The sequence below is a fragment of the Chiloscyllium plagiosum genome, unplaced genomic scaffold, assembly GCF_037043375.1.
Source record: "Chiloscyllium plagiosum isolate Xiang-an unplaced genomic scaffold, Cpla_swu_hap1 HiC_scaffold_37, whole genome shotgun sequence".
Taxonomy (NCBI): domain Eukaryota; kingdom Metazoa; phylum Chordata; class Chondrichthyes; order Orectolobiformes; family Hemiscylliidae; genus Chiloscyllium; species Chiloscyllium plagiosum.
In genome coordinates, this window is record NW_028270175.1 from 22,529,589 (window position 1) to 22,547,248 (window position 17,660).

Consider the following 17,660-nt stretch of genomic DNA (forward strand, 5'->3'; position numbering starts at 1 on the left):
ATGGAGGTGGTTATCGGCTTGTTTGGTTGTGTTATTTTGGAATCACTAACTGATCCCTGTGATCATTTGCTTGACACTAGTTTTATAGCTTTAAGTAGCTTTACTCTGTAAACACACAAATACATGAATGATTTTATTTTTCTTGCCAGGTTTATTGGGACACTTAAGCAGAACATACTCCATGGAGTAGTACCATCTGACTCAGAAGATCTGAACGTTGAACACCTTCAGCTTCTACTACTAATTTTCCATAATTTCTCAGAGACTGGTCGTCGTGCTGTAGTTGTGATGTGCATGCAGGTGATTGTTGAAGTAGCATCGAAAGCAGAAGCTCAGATTCGGTGTGTGCCACTGACACTTGCCCGACTGTTGATAGTTTTTGAATACCTCCTTCAGCAATATTCAAAAGTACCAGTCTACCTATTTGAACAGGTAAGGGTCATTTGAGCTGGTGAGTGCATATAAAAGTTATAAGTGAACCCACAAAGCTGTTACAGGTTGTTCTGCTATAACATGCATTTCATTAATGCAAATTTGCTATAACATGATTGACGAATTGGGGGACATTGTTTCTAAAGTATGATTTTTTTTAAAGCATGCATTAGTTATAATGCAATTCTGGCCCCATTAGTTTAAATGGTGCTGCTTTAAATAAGTTTTTTATAACATGGGATTGCATGAGAATGGAACTACTGCATCATAGCAGAACTGACTGTATTTCACTTTTGTGTTGATCATTTGCATTCTGTTGATCAAACAGTTTTCAATATTGAGATCGATATTTAGATGTTGGCTTGTAATGCTGAGGCATACAGAGTATGGGCCAGATGCTGCAAAATGGGATTAGAATAGTCAGGTGCTTGTTTTGATCAGTGCAGATATGATGGGCAAAAGGGCCCTTTTCTGTCCTGTATACATGTATGACTTATTTAATCTGCACATGTTTTAAAGTAATGTTGGTTATGAAATTATACAGAAACCTCTCTCCATTTATGAGAGATGGTGCAGTGTCTAGGGCGCCAGCTGAATGTAAATGGGCATCTCATAACCAAAGCCTGTTTTAGTCTTTGTTTATGGTTTTGCTATGTTTGCTTACAACTTAATTAACTCATTAGCATTTGAGAGGAAGACCTTATAGAGCCATGCATCATTTTATTAATGCATTTTGTAAATCTGGATGTCGTCTTCTGTGTCCTTTTGAGTTACCTGAATAATTTTGGATAAGTTCTTTCTGTTTGGTGGTATTTATTGGTCATTCAGTGCTCAGGAGGATGAATTAAACTAGTGTGGCTTTTCCTGTCTCCTCTTCAGAGTATGTTTAAATGACAAAATGATAGGAGAAACTGTACGAAATGTAAAAATGGTGTTGTGTCCATCTTGACCTTGAACATTCACCTATTGAAACATTGAATAAACCTGTGTAGATAATTAAGAACATAAGAAATAGGAGCGAGCAGGCCATCTGGCACTTCGAACCTGCTCTGCCATTCAGTAATATGGCTGATCCTTTTTTGTGGACTCGGCTCCACTTACCCGCCCACTCACATTACCTTTAGTTCCTTATCTGTTCAAAAATGTACCTATCTTTGCCTTAACAAGTTCAATGAGGTAGCCTCAACTGTTTCACTGGACAGGGAGTTCCACAGATTCACAACCCTTTGGGTAAGGAAGTTGCCTCTGAACTCAGTCCTAAATCTGCTCCCCCTTATTTTGAAGTCATGTCCTCTAGTTATAGTTTCACCCACTAGTGGAAACAACCTCCCTGCATCCTTCTTACCAAGTTCCCTTCATAATTTTATGTGTTTCTATAAGATCAGCCAACCTAATTCTTCTAAATTCCAACAAGTATAGTCATGGTCTACTCAATCTCTCCTCATCAGCCAATCCTCTCAACTCTGGCATCAACCTAGTGAAGCTCCTCTGCATCCCCTCCAGTGCAAGTACATCCATTCTCCAAGTAAGGAGAGCAAAACTGTACACAATACTCTGTGTGACCTGCACCCTGTACAGCTGTAGCATAATCTCCCTATTTTTAAACTCCATCCCTCTCGCAATTAAGGATGATATTCCATTTGCCTTCTTAATTACCTGCTGCACAGCAAACCAGCTTTTTGTGATTCATGCACAAGTACTCTCCAGTCCTTTTGCATAGTAGAATGTGTCACCATTTAAATAGTAGTCCATTTTGCTGTTATTCCTACCAAAATTAATGACGTCGCATTTACCAACATTGTGGAGGTAAAAGCTGCTGGCAGACAAAAGGCAAAACCTTTTAAACTTTTAGACAGCCAACACACCTGGAAAAACAGTTTAGTTAGTGTATTGTGACACTTAAGCATGTTACAAAATTACAAATTGACATGAAGATCAGTAATATTACGGAGGTTATGTTAATTCTACACAAAAAAGTTGACACTTGCACTTTTTTTATTCTTGCATTATTGATAACTTAACGTCGTGTCCCAGGCACTAGTTGCCGCTTTTGTCCTTTTAACGAGCTAATGTTCTTATTTTAATCTAGACAGTGAGTGTCAAGAACTGACGCAGCCTTCAAGCATATCTGCCTCACAAGGACTGTTGTACTTGCCCATTTGGCACGTGTCTTTCCATGCAGTAGTAAATGATGAAAATCATTGAATTCAGTGCAAGTACTGAAGCAATTATAGTGAGAAAAAAATAAAGTGGCTTTTTCCCACTCAATCCTCAGCTTGGTTTGTTCAGGTTTTCACTTCCCCAAACTGAACTTCATATTTTGCTTTGATCAGTTTTTCTTAGTCCTGACTCTCTAAGTCTCTTTGTTTAGTTTCTACTTTCTTTCATCATTCTTGCAAATACATGTTGTTTTTGTCTTTGTTTTCAGTTTCAACTGCAGCCTTTTCTATTATTCATTCAATCAATACTATATATTTCTTAATTCTCAGTTTCTAATTAATTGTCTGCTGAACTTGCCTTTCAGTTAGTCAGTATGGGGGGTTCTGACTTTGCTGTTTAAAAATGAATTTAATGACACAAATACGATGTTATTATGATCTAAGTGTGATAACCCATGTTACAGCATGTCTTTGGCTGACAATTATGGGTGTTTTTTTTAAACTGTAGATTCAATATAATCTATTAACCCCACCAATATGTGGTGCTAGTGCCAATGCCACTGGGTCCCAAGAATCTGGCCGACGCATTCAAATGCCACTTTATCATGGATTTAAAGAGGTCGAAGAAAACTGGGTTAAACACAGTGGGGCAGGTAAGGCAAAACTCAGCTAAGAGACAGTGAGACCATTGGTTTTGTAGAATAGAGAAACAATTGAATTGGTGTATACTTCAAGTTTTGGGAATCGGTTGAATGTGCTTCTTTGCTACAGATTCTACGCCCCTGCCCAAATTCTACAGCATCCTTTCACATGAAACATCCACTGATGACAGAAGCAGATTGGATGAGGTGGTAAGAGCCATAGAATTGAAATTTGGGGGAATATTGGCATTGTGTAAAGTTGCAAAATGGCGTAATGTGCAGGGATCTGGGTGTAAGTTTGCTCTCTGAGCTGGAAGGTTCATTTTCAGACATTTAGTCACCATACTAGGTAACATCCGTGTTACCTAGTATGATGACATAACATCTGAAAATGAACCTTCCAACTCTGAGCAAACTTACATCCAGAACCTCAAACTGAACTGCAAATCTTCTCAAAACTCGCTAATGTACAAGGATGTTAAGATTAATACAGCTGGTTTCTATAGCAATAATTTATGTTTATGTAACTGTAATATTTTAGTGTGGAACAATGTCAAATTGTAGATGACGGAATTTGGCTACAGACCTGTGTATGAGTGTATATTTTGATTTTTTTATTGAGTTTGTTTTATAGTTTGATACTGCATTTGCAGAGAATTGATTTTCTTCACTTGTTCTCTTCCTGTCTTGTTTCACAGATCTGTGATGTTCTTTGTGCTGGTACTTTGAAGTATGATGAGCTATATGCATCACTGATCTTGCTGTTAGCAGCTGGTTCACAGTTTGATACACTCAGACGGGAAGAACACAAGAATGCAACACCTCTGGTAATGCATAAACTTCTGTTAAATCATAGAACCTTGGAGCACCGAAGGAGACCATTGACTAAATTGTATCTGTGCTGATCACTTTAAAACCTAGGCACTTACTTCCTTCACACTCTTTTCGTCTATCCTTTTAAAGAGTTTCTTCTCAAATATATATCCAGTTTTTGGAACAGTATCAGACTTCCACCATTATTTCTGGTAGCAGATGCTTGGTGGATGATCTTGTAATTACAGTATATACTTGAATAATAATCTAATTTTTTGACTACTTTTTAAGGTTAAATTTATGGGATCAACTATTACAAGGATACTACTTTTGAGGGGCTGACATTCATGCCTGTCAAAATTCATAACGTATCATTAGCAGAAGCCCAATTGATCTCTAAACAAATAAAAATAAACAACAAATTACAGTAATTGAGAAAACCCAGAGTGGAACACAACACTAGCAAACTGGAAGACCAGGAGCGGAGCGGAACAACCAGCAGTCTGGAAAGCTGGAATGGGACATGACAGTCGACGCACTGCCTCATAAATGTTGATCTGTTATCTGTGAAGAATTAGGGTTGACCTTTACACAAGATAAGTGGAAAATTCTAGATTATTTGGCCAAAAATAGGGGGTCGACTTTTACACGAGATCAACTATTACTCGAGTATATATGGTATCGCTTTTAGTAGTTAATCTAACATTCACACCGTTATGGGGTACATAGGCAGAATGGACTTCGAGTTTCCTGAAGATGCGTATTGGTTTCAAGTCATCTTTGACCACTTAAATCAGGTTTGATCAGTGTGTGGTTTAGCAATCACAAGTTTGTGTATGTTGGGTGGGGCGTGTGGGTGGAATTTTGTTTTCAGCTCTCTTCAACAAAGAAATTTTAGGCTCTGTTTTGGTATTGACTTGTTCATTCTGTTGAATTGAAGTGAAATTGTTTTTGGTATTGACTTGGAGAGGAGGGACGGTGTGATATGTGCTGTCCTTCCAAATATCTCACTTACTTGGAGATGTCTGTGGAGCCATTCATTCTTTGATAAATAGTTTTGTTGATTTTAAGGTTTCATATTATAGTTTTTGTATATTCTCTGCAATTTTCAAATTTTTAAAGCCATTATCTTGGATTATAAATTAGGAGAAGTAATTGTTTTCACGTTTGATGGCTATGTTGCATCATGGTTTTGCTTTCACAGCATCGTGCATAGTTAAAATACTTATTAAAGTTAGGATGGATTTTTCATATGCTACCGATGCAGATGAAATTGATCATTGATTTGATAATTTCCATTGCATTCTTCTAAAACCAAAGTTAACATTCACAATGAGTCCAATTTGTTTTTTGCATATGTTGAAATAGTTCTTAACTTAATTCAGCTGGGACACATTGAAATTCTAACTGTTGTGTGTGTTTTTTGGACAAGTCTTATTAAGTTTTTGTCATAGTTGTATGTGAATCATTGCTTATTGAGTTCCTCAACATTCCCTCACTGACCTTTCCTTCCAGGAGGCATGTTCCATTCAGTACTACTTCTTGATCTTATGGAGAATCTTGGGTATTATGCCTCCATCAAAAGCCTATGTTAACCAAGTGGCAATGAGCACAACAGAGCTGAGTGAATGTGACATCCTGCACACACTTCGATGGTCATCACGGCTTTGTATCAGCTCCTATGTAACCTGGATCAAGGTACTAAAGATGCAGGATGTGGTGAAGAGGTTGCTAACCATTACAAATCAGAAGGAACCTCTTGGTGAAGCTTTGGTTGTAAGGAAGGGAGATGTAGAAGTGGTCAGATTTAGTGTTTCAAAAGAGGGATAATTAAGTGTTTGAGAATGTATCAGTGAGGAAACTGGAGACTTAGTACACAGAATCATAGACAATTCAATCCTCTCAGGTTTTATTTTCCTTTTTTAGATTTCCCTCCTTCAGTCTTTTTAGTGTGCCTTCACAAAGGTTTCTTCTTTTCTCAACCAAATTATTTGTTGTTTAAACTTTAATAGTGCTGGTACGTTTTGTTTGCTTTATCAGAAGTGTCCTAAATCTAGCCTTTTCCTTATAGCTATCTACTTTCTAAAAGAGGTTCCTGGATAGAGACTATGAGCTGGAACCTTGAAAATAAGGAGCAGATGCAACTTTTATGCATCTTCTGGGGGTGCAGGGGGCACTGTTCTCATATGAACTACAGCTTTAGCCACTCTCTGCAGAAAGGGTATCAAACTTTAGATCTCTCTGGGTGGTGTGGTACAATTACTATGTTGTCCTGGACAGACCATTTACAGTTAGAATCAGTAGCATTATCTATTGTGCTATAAAAAAATCTCAATGAGCTATACATCTGTGTAGTATAGGAACAGGTGAAGAACTATTTAATAATGTAACTAAAAATAAAGTAAATGTTCAGTGAATAATGCATGATTATTTTCAGTGAATAATGCACGATAAACCCAGTTGTTTGCTGAACTGTTTATGACTTTGATTTGACCAGTTTATGATTTCCTTTTGATAAAGGATCACCTGGTGCAACAGGGCATGAAGCCAGACCACGCTGGCTCACTGGTGGAACTAGCCGTTGCCAAATGCAGTTCTGTGAAATATGATGTGGAACTTGCAGAGGAGTATGTTGCCAGACAGGTAAGGATGACCTTGCCAACATGTGCTCTGACTCAGGGTGTTTTCCTTGAGAGAGGAGTGCATCTTTGCTTTTCTTTTTAAGGGAAGCATTGTGTGCTAGATTGAGCATCTTTATGGCTTGATGGCAGCATACTGTTAGTAGACAATATTTACCAAAAGTTAGTACCCTGTTCTGCAGTATAAATTGATGTTCCTTTTGAGGTATGATGTTTTTGTGGTTTTTGTCTTGATGAGTGCAAGGCGAAAAGATTTGACATCTTGTCGTCTTTTTCAGCAATCCTGAATTATTCAAGCAATGCTCAAAATCACATCTTAACCACAGTGTACAATTTTGGTGTCTTTATTTAAGGAAAGATTTAAATTCATTGGAGGTGGTTCAGAGGAGGTTTAGTCAATTTGATACCTGGATCAAATAGGTTGTCTTAGGAGGGAAGATTAGACCAATGGGCTTGTTTGCACGAGTTCAAAAGAGCAAGGGGTAATTTAATCCTAAATAATACAGACAAGTTGCATGTAGAAAGGATATTTACTGTAGTGAGTGAGTCCAGCACCAGGGGACACTGTTGTAAAATTAGGAGTCACCGTTTCAGGACAGGGATGAATTGAAATTTTATCTCTGGAACTCTCTGCCTCGGAAGTCATTGGAGATGGAGTACTTGAATATTTTAAATAGCTAAATAGACTCTTGTTAGTCAAGTGAATTAAAGGTTATCAGTGATTGATGGGAGTGTGAGATTAGCCGAGACCTTTATTGAATAGCAGAGCAGGCTTGAAAGAACGAATGGACTAATTTGCTCCTAACTGATATGTTTTTATGTGTGTTTGTGGTGACCATTTTTCAGGCTCTCATATTCAGTGCTGCCTTCATTGGCATGATGCCATTAAAAATAGTTTTAGGGCTGAAAGTGGGTCAAGATGAAAAGAACAATGAATGTGAATCCAAAAAAATGGTCATTTATGCTCCTTGCAGTTGTGACACTGAAATCAGGGCAGTCTTGCTTAGCCCTCGGGTAGGCTTGGCTTTCTGAGAGAGAATTTACAGCAGTAAACAAGTACAAGGCAAAACATTCTGCTGAAAATGGAGATAGAAGATCAGTATTATTAGAAACTGGCATGAGACTTTAAACATCACAGTTAATGCTGCATGTTAAATGTGCGTGACTGGAGAAACATGCCTGCTTTCAATGTGGAAAGCTGTATTGGCTCCTTCATGTTACCTGGTGGTAACCATATGACCGGGTACTTACAGATGGTACAGAGTCTCGTACTGACTGTAAAGTCTGGAAGAGAAGATGTATCTAAACTGTCGTATTGAATCAGCAACTTTTGAATGCCTGACAAAGAAATCCCTAAGCAATCCTAAAAATAGAATACCTGCAGAAAGGTGAAACTCTTCACACAAACTTTGAGCTCTGTGAAGCACTATAATGGCTCGTGTAGCTCTCAGCTGCGTGATATGTAGTAAAAGCTTAAGATGGAATGGAGTGTAATTTATTAATGCCTATGTGCCTCCAGGCACAAGAATAATGGTGAAAGTTGCAGACAGCATCTTCTCTGGATTTGAGAAGGTTTGTGGAAATGTGTATATCACCCAAGCTTTAATTAGTTGTCAATTTAAGAAATAATTGTAACTGTTTGGCTCATTTTTTCACGTGCTGGTGCTAAAGCTTATTTGTTATTGACTGTATATGTCATAGAGATGTACAGCATGGAAACAGACCCTTCGGTCCAACCTGTCCATGCCGACCAGATATCCCAACCCAATGTAGTCCCACCTGCCAACACCCGGCCCATATCCCTCCAAACCCTTCCTATTCGTACACCCATCCAAATGCCTCTTAAATGTTGCAATTGTACCAGCCTTCACCACATCCTCTGGCAGCTCATTCCATACACGTACCACCCTCTTTGTGAAAAAGTTGCCCCTTAGCACTCTCTTATATCTTTCCCCTCTCACCCTAAACCTATGGCCTCTAGTTCTTGACACCCCGACCCCAGGGAAAAGCCTTTGTCTATTTATCTTATCCATGCCCCTCATAATTTTATAAACCTCCATAAGGTCACCCCTCAGCCTCTGACACTCCAGGGAAAACAGCCCCAGCCTGTTCAGCCTCTCCCTGTAGGTCAAATCCTCCAACCCTGGCAACATCCTTGTAAATCTTTCCTGAACCCTTTCAAGTTTCACAACATCTTTCCGATAGGAAGGAGACCAGACTTGCATGCAATCTTCTAACAGTGGCCTAACTAATGTCCTGTACAGCCGCAACATGACCTCCCAACTCCTGTAATCAATACTCTGACCAATAAAGGAAAGCATACCAAACGCCGCCTTCATTATCCTGTTTACTTCGACTCCACTTTCAAGGAGCTAGGAACCTGCGCTCCAAGGTCTCTTTGTTCAGCAACACTCCCTAGGACCTTACCATTAATTGTATAAGTCGTGCTAAGATTTGCTTTCCCAAAATGCAGCACCTCGCATTTATCTGAATTAAACTCCATCTGCCACTTCTCAGCCTATTTTGCAAGATTAATGAGAGTTGTTTCCTTCAATTTCAGATCTCTTCTTATTGTGGAATTGATGCAAGTGCTATTATCCCGATCAGCCGCCTGCCAAACCTGCAGACCATCTACACGCTTGATGCGGTCATTTCAAAGGTCCAAGTGTCTCTGGATGAGTATTTTTCCAAGGTGGCTGCAGAAACCGACTCCCACAAAACATCTGAGATTACAAAGAATCTGCTTCCTGCAACTCTTCAGCTGATTGGCATCTATGCTACATTTACCAGGTGCATATATTGAATATGGTCCCATTTTTACATTCGTTGCTGTTGAAGTGTTATGGTAGTGGTTGGGTTTAATTAGTTGGTTGGGAAAAGCCTTGTATTAACTTCAAGCACTTGTAGGTTAGAGACTAGAGAGGCGAATTAGAAATAAAGAGCTCTTTTTGTATTCCCTATCAGCAACTCCATGTCTGGTTTATGATTGCTATGTTTAGTATAAGTTTCTCTTTGCTCCCATTGGTATACAATAATTCAATCACAACCAGAGATGTTTCTTACTCGACCCGTGGGAATTTCTCTATTAATATGTGCAGCCATTAGATGGCAACTTGGGAACTTTTGTTTTGATGCATTTGAATCCCAGGAAAATCCTTCCCACTAGCTGGTCTACCTCTTGTTATTGCCTCATTTGCATCAACTCTCACCTCCGGTATACAGCTCAGGTTCCTACCCCCCTTCCATACTAGTTTAAACCCTCTCGAACTACTCGAGCAAACCTTCCACCCAGGATATTGGTCCTCTTCCAGTTCAGATGCAACCCGTCCTTCTTGTACAGGTCCCACCTTCCCCAGAAGGCATCCCAATTATCTACATATCTAAAGCACTCCCTCCTACACCAGCTGCGCAGCCACATGTTAAGCTGTGCCCACTCCCTGTTCCTCACCTCGCTATCTCGTGGCACTGGTAGTAAACTAGAGAACACTACTCTGTTCGTCCTGCTTTGCAGCTTCCATCCTAACTCCCTGAAATCACTTTTTATATCCTCAATTCTTTTCCTGGCTATATCATTAGTGCCAATATGTAACACGATTTCTGGCTGTTCGCCCTCCCCTTTTAGAACCTTACACACCCGATCGGAGACATCCTGGACCCTGGCACCAGGGAGGCAACATACCTTCCGGGAATCCCGATCCTGACCACAAAATCTCTTGTCGATTCCCCTAACTATCGAGTCCCCTATCACGAGTACTTTTCTATTCTAACCCCTTCCCTTCTTCGCCAGAGTGTCAGGCTCAGTGCCATATTGTTCCATTGTAAGCTCATACTTGCTGGGAAAATCCCAAATTTCTCAAGAAGGCTGTTCATATTTTATTAGGGAAAAGAGACTTTTTAACCTGGCTGGATTCAAGATCACATCATACAAGTGGAAGGATGGTGTGTTTTAATCCACAGCATTGACCTTTTAAATAATATTGTTCAATCAGTTTCTTCCATCTCTTGTGTGAAATATAACCTACTCATTGAATGATAAATGTGCTTATAATGTATGTACAAGGTTAATGGTTGGAATGTTAATATTTAGCACTTGTAAATGAGTGTTTTAACAAGATTGTTTTTACCCTGATTGATATTAGATCGTACCTGTTGAGAAGTTTGTGTGAGGAGGGCTCGACTGATAGTCCAACTGAGGAGAAGCTACATGGTTATGCTGCAGTACTAGCGATTGGATCTACCCGCTGCAAGACTAACTCTATCGGTAAGAGCAAGGATTTCTTTTTGGAAGTTGATGTTGTTTGGCAGAGTGACTAGAGGCTTATGGAATTATTGCAGAATGAACTGAAGGGTTTCATTTTGCTTTCGTATTTTTGTGATTTCTTTTTCTTTCCATTCTTTTCCTTCTGTGTACATCTGTTGACTTGTAAGGTTACCTATAGTCGTCTGATGGATAGCTCAACAGGTTACTCAATGTCTGAAACTAGTATCACAGTTAGGTTACTTCTACCTGATATTGGCATACACTGTCCTCTAATGGAAATTGCTGAAGATGAGCAGGTGCAGGAACCTTGACTGTTCTGTTTTTCTCTTTCCCCATTCTCTATTTCTGAGATTTCAATATTAATTGGAGTGACCCCATTTTGGTCCAATTTGAGATTGGTTAATCTTGTACAGACAGAAGTTGAATTTGGGATTTCTATAACCTGTGTGATTCAGTGCTACACTGGTAAATTCAGAGTTCATGTATTGAATACTACAGTGTTCATGACAACTGCAAAGTTATTTTTGCAAGCATTTGTCATCTGTGACTTCTGAAGATGGCGCATATCATAGGCTAGATGACAGTTAATGTGAAAATGGATTCAAATCCAGATCATTGTCGAAGTGCAAATTAATTTCATGGCTGTGACGAATGTTTTGCAATTCATAGTTGCGAGGAGGGTAAGTGCTGTACAAAGACGGAGTTTCTATCTGCCTGAAATTAAGTCTGTAGCTGTGCAAAATATTTTTCTTGATGGTGGGCATGTTTCTTAATGTTGCATGCTTATTGTGATTCTGTTTGTAGCTCAGTTAATGGTGCAGAACCTGCCATCATCTGTACAGACACTGTGTGAAACATGGAACAATATCCACACTAATGAATTCCCCAATATTGGATCCTGGGTATGTGCAAGGGTACTTACACTTGGCTGAGTATGTGTTGGATTTGTAATTTTGGCAAATGATACAATGCAAAGGTGCATGACTATCTTTGGAAAATCATGTAATCTTTCTGAGGAGGAGGGGGATCCCGGTTGACATTTTTTTTAATCACTGCTGTATGTGGGCTCATGTTGTGATAACTGGTTACTGTATTCTTTACTTCAAAATAGTATTTCGGACAGATAGACTGCATAAAGTAACATGTTTAAGATGGTTAAGGTGGCCATTCTTTCTGATATATTGATGGATATAATTCTTTACACCTGTATTGTTATGTTGTGAATTAACATTTTGGGAATCACTACTTTTAGTATAGCTTGAAGTTTACCATGCAAGGATATATTTCTGTTTATGTTTAGAGGTACTTAAATTAAATTGAGAAGAAACTATTGAATCCACACTAAAAGTAGATGTTTGCTGATAGAACCTTTGCAGGTCAGTACAAGAAGGCATCAATAGGGTGGGTACAGGGAAAAAGTGCCTTACTTCTGGGAAATGATATGAAGAACACAGTTTCTTTTGTATATTTTAATGTCAGTGACTGAATTATTTGAAACAAAATTTTGGGATTATGGTTCATGGAAAGTTTGGATAATTAAAATTTGGCTGACCTATTATAGTGAAAAAATGCAAGAGACTTGGGCAGTATTTTTAACTGCCTCCTTTGTTCAGAGGGAAAGCAAATACCAAGAAAAATTTGACGAGCTGAGGCGGTTATATTTGTAAAGAAATAATGATAGAGCTGTTTAAAATTCCAAAAGATGGGACAAAATAGCACAGAAACATGCCATTTCCAGTCACTGAGGAAATGGAAGAACAAGAGTAAGCAATTTAGCCCTGTTCTGACATTGAGATTACACAGCTGTGTAATTTTAACTCTGCAGAAGATATTGTTTAGGTAAATCTATGCTATGCACTCGCCTAGGCCCATGTATCCTTCACGATGTCAAATGGGGGGATTACATACAAGATTGAATAAAAAATTTTTTTAGATTTTTTTTTAATGTTTGTTCTTTTAGGGCTATTTCTTTAAGTAATAGGAAGGACTTGGAGGGATATAGGCCAAGTGCTGGCAAGTAGGATTAGATTGGGTTGGCATATCTGGTTGGCATGGATGAGTCCGACCAAAGGGTCTGTTTCCATGTTGTACATCTCTATGACTGTAAGTGGAATTTCCCCCTAAATTTCTTCCCACTGATTGGCATTAGACTACTCTCTGCAGTTTAGGAGTAATCTGAATTTTTTTGCAGGAGTTTAAATAAAATAACCTCAATGATTTTATGCTTCTCACAGCGAAATGCGTTTGCAAATGACACCATTCCTGCAGAGAGCTACATTAGTGCAATCCAAGCTGCACACCTTGGTACATTGTCCAACCAAAGTTTGCCACTGGCTGCCTGCTTGAAGCATATTCTCTTGTCATTGGTCAGACTCACTGGTGACCTCATTGTGTAAGTTTGATGATATACCTTTATTTATGATTCTGTTATATCCAAGATGTTCATTCCCCATATCTGAAAGCCACCATGATCATTAATCTGTCTGTATTGTAGTGTTTTTCACTTTAGCAATGCTGTATTGTTAAGTTCTCTCGTCTTCTACCTCCTTAGCTCTTCTGCATGTGTGTTAATTGTTCAGTAAATGTATTTTTCTAATGACTCACACACCTCAACTCAGTGACTCAATATACTCCTGAATTGTTACTTTTAGCTTTTGAGCTAATTGCTTCAAATACAGCCATTCTTCTACTTGTCTGCCTGCACAAAAGCATGGCTGTCATCAAAGTTTTGAAAGGATGATTATAAAACTGGATGGATGCCTGTTGCACTGCTTTGCCTGCTTTTGCTCCAACTTCAAAAGCAAAAACGTAATTTTCTCTGTTTGTTGCCTCTATTCGTTTCAATAATTGCTTTCTCATCTTCATATTTTTCATTCATTCATGGGATGAGGGCATCACTGGCAAGGTCAGCATTTATTGCCTATCCATAATTGCCCAGAGGGCAGTTAAGAGTCAAAACATTGCTGTGGGTGTGGAGTCACATGTAGGTCAAACCAGGTAAGGATGGTAGTTTTCTTCCCTAAAGGGCGTTGGTAAATGAGCTGGATCTTTCTGAGAATGGGTTCGTGGCCATCATGACACTTAAATTCCAGATTTTTTTATTGAATTCACATTCCAACATCCTACTGGGTCCCCAGAACATTACCTGCGTCTCTGTATTAATAGTCTAGTGATAATACCATAGGTCATTGCCTCCCCAATGCTGCACATTCAAGTTTGAATTAATCAGTTTATCATCCTTTTGATGTGTCTGTGTTCTCCATACTTGTTTTCTTTTCTCTCTTGTTTGTTTCTTGTCTTGAAGTAGCTGAGTTGCTTTTTTCAGTTAAGCATCATCTGTTCTAATCTCATACTAGGTGGTGTCCCGATGAACTGAATCCTGCACAGGTCATCCACACACTGCTGCCGTTGCTCTTGGAGACAAGTACAGAAAGTGTGTCTGAAATCAGCTCCACGTCATTGGAACGGATCCTCGGGCCAGCAGAATCTGATGAATTTCTTGCACGTATCTACGAACGGCTCATCACAAGCTGCTATAACATAATTGCTAACCACTCTGACCCAAACAGGTAACTAAAGATTCAGATTAGTAAAAGTCTCTCCAATAAGATTTTGGATTTTGTAAGTGAAAAGCTCTGAACTTGCAATAGACTCCAATTATCACTGGTTTAGCTAGTCACCTCTGTATGCGTTATAATAATTATATTTGATTCTCTGTCTTAAAGCAGTCAATCTTTTGTAATGGTAAAGCTATCAGGTGAGTGCAAAATAAAACGTTCTAAATCTAAAACACGCATTCACCCAAACAGTAAACTAACTCTGTCTTATGAGCAATTTGCTGAATTTATTTAAATAGTACATGTGCTCAGTGCTTATCAACAATGGAACCAACAAAGCATACCATATGTCTAATGGGTGCAGTTGATAGAGCTTAATTGCTGCATCAGAAATTTGTGCGTTTAAACTCTTTTATAGGATTGAGCCCATACACCAACTTAACACCAGCAGTGTTTACCTTCAGAAAAATTAGAGGTGACCATATTTAGGCATGCAGTATCCAAAGGGAATTGGCAAGGTGGATGTGTTTCCTTGTTGGAATGGCTAGGACAAGGGAATATAGGTTAAAAATCAGGGGTCTTACATTTTAAGGTGGAGATGAGGACTTGGAACGAACTCCTTTGGAGAAGGCTGAAGTGGCCAAATAGAGTCATAGTGTCATACTGCACGAAACAGACCCTTTGGTTCAACAGTCCATACCATAATCCCAAGTTAAAGTAGTTCCACTTGCCTGCGCTTGGCCCATATCCCTCCAAACATCTCTTATTCATGTACTTACCTAAATATCTTTTAAACATTGTAACTGTCACTGTATCCACTGCTTCCTTTGGAAGCTCATTCCACACACAAAGTACTTTCGGTGTATAAAAATTAAAAACTGCCCAGCTCACCTTTTTAAAATCTTTCTCCTCTCCTTTAACATTATGCCCCCTAGTCTTGAAATCCCCCACCTTGGGGAAAAGACACCTGCCTTTCACTTTAATCTGTATCCCTCGTTATTTTATAAATTTCTTTAAGGTCACCTCCCCATTGTCTATGCTTGAGTGGGAGAGGTCCTGGCCGATCCAGACTCTTTACAACTCAAACCCTCCATTCCCATCAACATCCTGGTCAATCTTTTCTGAACCCTCATCAGCAAAGGTCCACTCCTCCCAATTTTCATGTTTGTACACATATTTGTAATGTTGCACTATTGGAAGTGTCACCTTTTGGATAAGGCATTAAGCTAAGGGCCTTTGCCTGTTTATGAAATTTCCCATCATAATTTGAAGAACATGGAAAACGTTTTGTCTCCTGACCAATATTTAGACCACCTGTTCAAACAAAACACCAAGAAAGATTGACAATCCTACATCTCTTTCTATCTGTGGCATTTTGTGTACTCAAATAAGTTGTCATACATGCTGACAAAACATTTTAAAATTAATTAATTGTATCAGTGATATTTGACTCATTTGAGAGGGTTATGAAAGCATGACATTCAATGCAAGTCCTTTGTTTACTGTATTTTCTGTAAATATACTTCAAATAACGGATATCTGACTCACCGTTTTGGCATTGTGCAGCTTATTAATCAGCTTTTGAAATTGTTTAGGGCTGAACACATGCACGTCACCGGAATCCAGCATGGCCGATTTGTACAACCTCCCTTATTCAAAGTGTGAATTAGTGCAATTGTTGGAAACGGGATTTGAAGCTTTTGTACCCACAGCAATGTATTGGGAATAAATGGCTTGGTTAAAAACATGTTCTTCTGGACACTAATCACTTAACAGTGTACATGTCAGGATTTAAGCAATGCAGCTAGTCATGAGTTCTAGTTCCGTTGAAACTGTTGTAGTTATGGTGCTTGTCTTCTCCAGTGATTTCCAACTTGTTTTTAATCATGAGTGCAGAGGGAAAGGGGGCTCATGTTGTATGAGACATAACTTGTTTCTGATCCTGCGGGTTTTCTGCACAACATGTCCTTGCTAGGTACATTTTGTAAGATTTATAGGGTATTCGTTTCAAAGGAAAATATGGTGTTTGGGGCTTCACGTACATTATAGAGTCACACAGCACAGAAGCAGACCATTCGGTCCAACTTGTCCAAGCCAACCTGAAATCTTAAATTAATGTAGTCCCATTCGCCAGCACTTGATCCGTATTCCTCTGAATCCTTCCTATTCGTATACCCATCCAGATGCCTTTCACATGTTGTAATTGTACCAGCCTCCACCACTTCCTCTGGCAGCTCATTTCATACATGCATCAGCCTTTGCATGAAAAAGTTGCCCCTTAGATACTTTTTAAATCATCCCCCCACCCATACCTTATACCCATGCCCTGTAGCTCTGGACTCCCCCACCCCAGGGAAAAGACCTTGTCTAGTTACCCTATCCATGCCCCTCATGATTTTAAAAACCTCTATATGTTAAATTTTGTTAATGTTTGAAATATTTGAGTAAAATATCTGGATTGGTATCAATTTAAAATTTTGGAAATGTATGTTTAAAACAATGAGCTCTCGGAAACATGTTTTTGGAGAGATAAAAGTAAGTGATCATGAAGCATTTTTGAAAAACTGCTTTATGCGTGTATTCCTACAGTGGCTTGGATGAAACTATCTTGGAGGAGTGTTTGCAATACCTTGAAAAGCAGCTGGAGAGCAGCCAGGCACGCAAAGCTATGGAGGAATTCTTCTCTGAACGGTAACAGTGGAATGCTGGTGAAGTGCAAACTGGGCAGTGGGAATGAGAGGAGTGTTGGACCAGAATTCCATTATAGATTTTGAATTTGGTCCATGTTCCTTTCAAATGGGCCTTTTAATTAAACAATTGGTCCTTATTTCCCAATCCTGGATGGCTGTACTCAAGGAATTGTCCTTTTACCAGATTTGTATTTTTGTCTACAAAGCTTAGTTTGGAAATACTTCTCATATATCGACGTGGAGAGTGATACCAAAGCCCACAGAATTTTAACTGCACAGTGTAAATACTACTCTCTGCGTTTTTCAGTTAAACAATATTTAGGATAAATATATGCAACCTGCATACATTGAGTTGATAAATCGTTGTCCAAAACTTTCTCTCCTTGCCCCAGTTTTTCATTTTTGCATGCCGGGAGCACCATTAATAATTTTGAAGAAAAATTATAGTTTGGGAGTGTAATATTTGAG

At 38.9% G+C, this 17,660-nt stretch overlaps 1 protein-coding gene across 8 annotated transcripts in view; it reads left to right on the forward strand.

Annotated features, from left to right (window-relative positions):
• Positions 1-17,660, forward strand: part of ubr4 (ubiquitin protein ligase E3 component n-recognin 4) — a 202,298-nt gene that overhangs the window by 43,125 nt on the left and 141,513 nt on the right. For all 8 annotated transcript variants that reach the window (XM_087980458.1, XM_043675848.2, XM_087980459.1 and 5 more), the window contains exons 19-30: positions 150-432; positions 3,100-3,244; positions 3,363-3,442; positions 3,931-4,059; positions 5,561-5,743; positions 6,566-6,688; positions 9,245-9,474; positions 10,824-10,945; positions 11,750-11,847; positions 13,180-13,337; positions 14,302-14,514; positions 17,092-17,193. In XM_087980458.1, the coding sequence (XP_087836584.1) occupies positions 150-432; positions 3,100-3,244; positions 3,363-3,442; positions 3,931-4,059; positions 5,561-5,743; positions 6,566-6,688; positions 9,245-9,474; positions 10,824-10,945; positions 11,750-11,847; positions 13,180-13,337; positions 14,302-14,514; positions 17,092-17,193 (1,866 nt within the window). The remainder of the gene's footprint in view (positions 1-149; positions 433-3,099; positions 3,245-3,362; positions 3,443-3,930; positions 4,060-5,560; positions 5,744-6,565; positions 6,689-9,244; positions 9,475-10,823; positions 10,946-11,749; positions 11,848-13,179; positions 13,338-14,301; positions 14,515-17,091; positions 17,194-17,660) is intronic.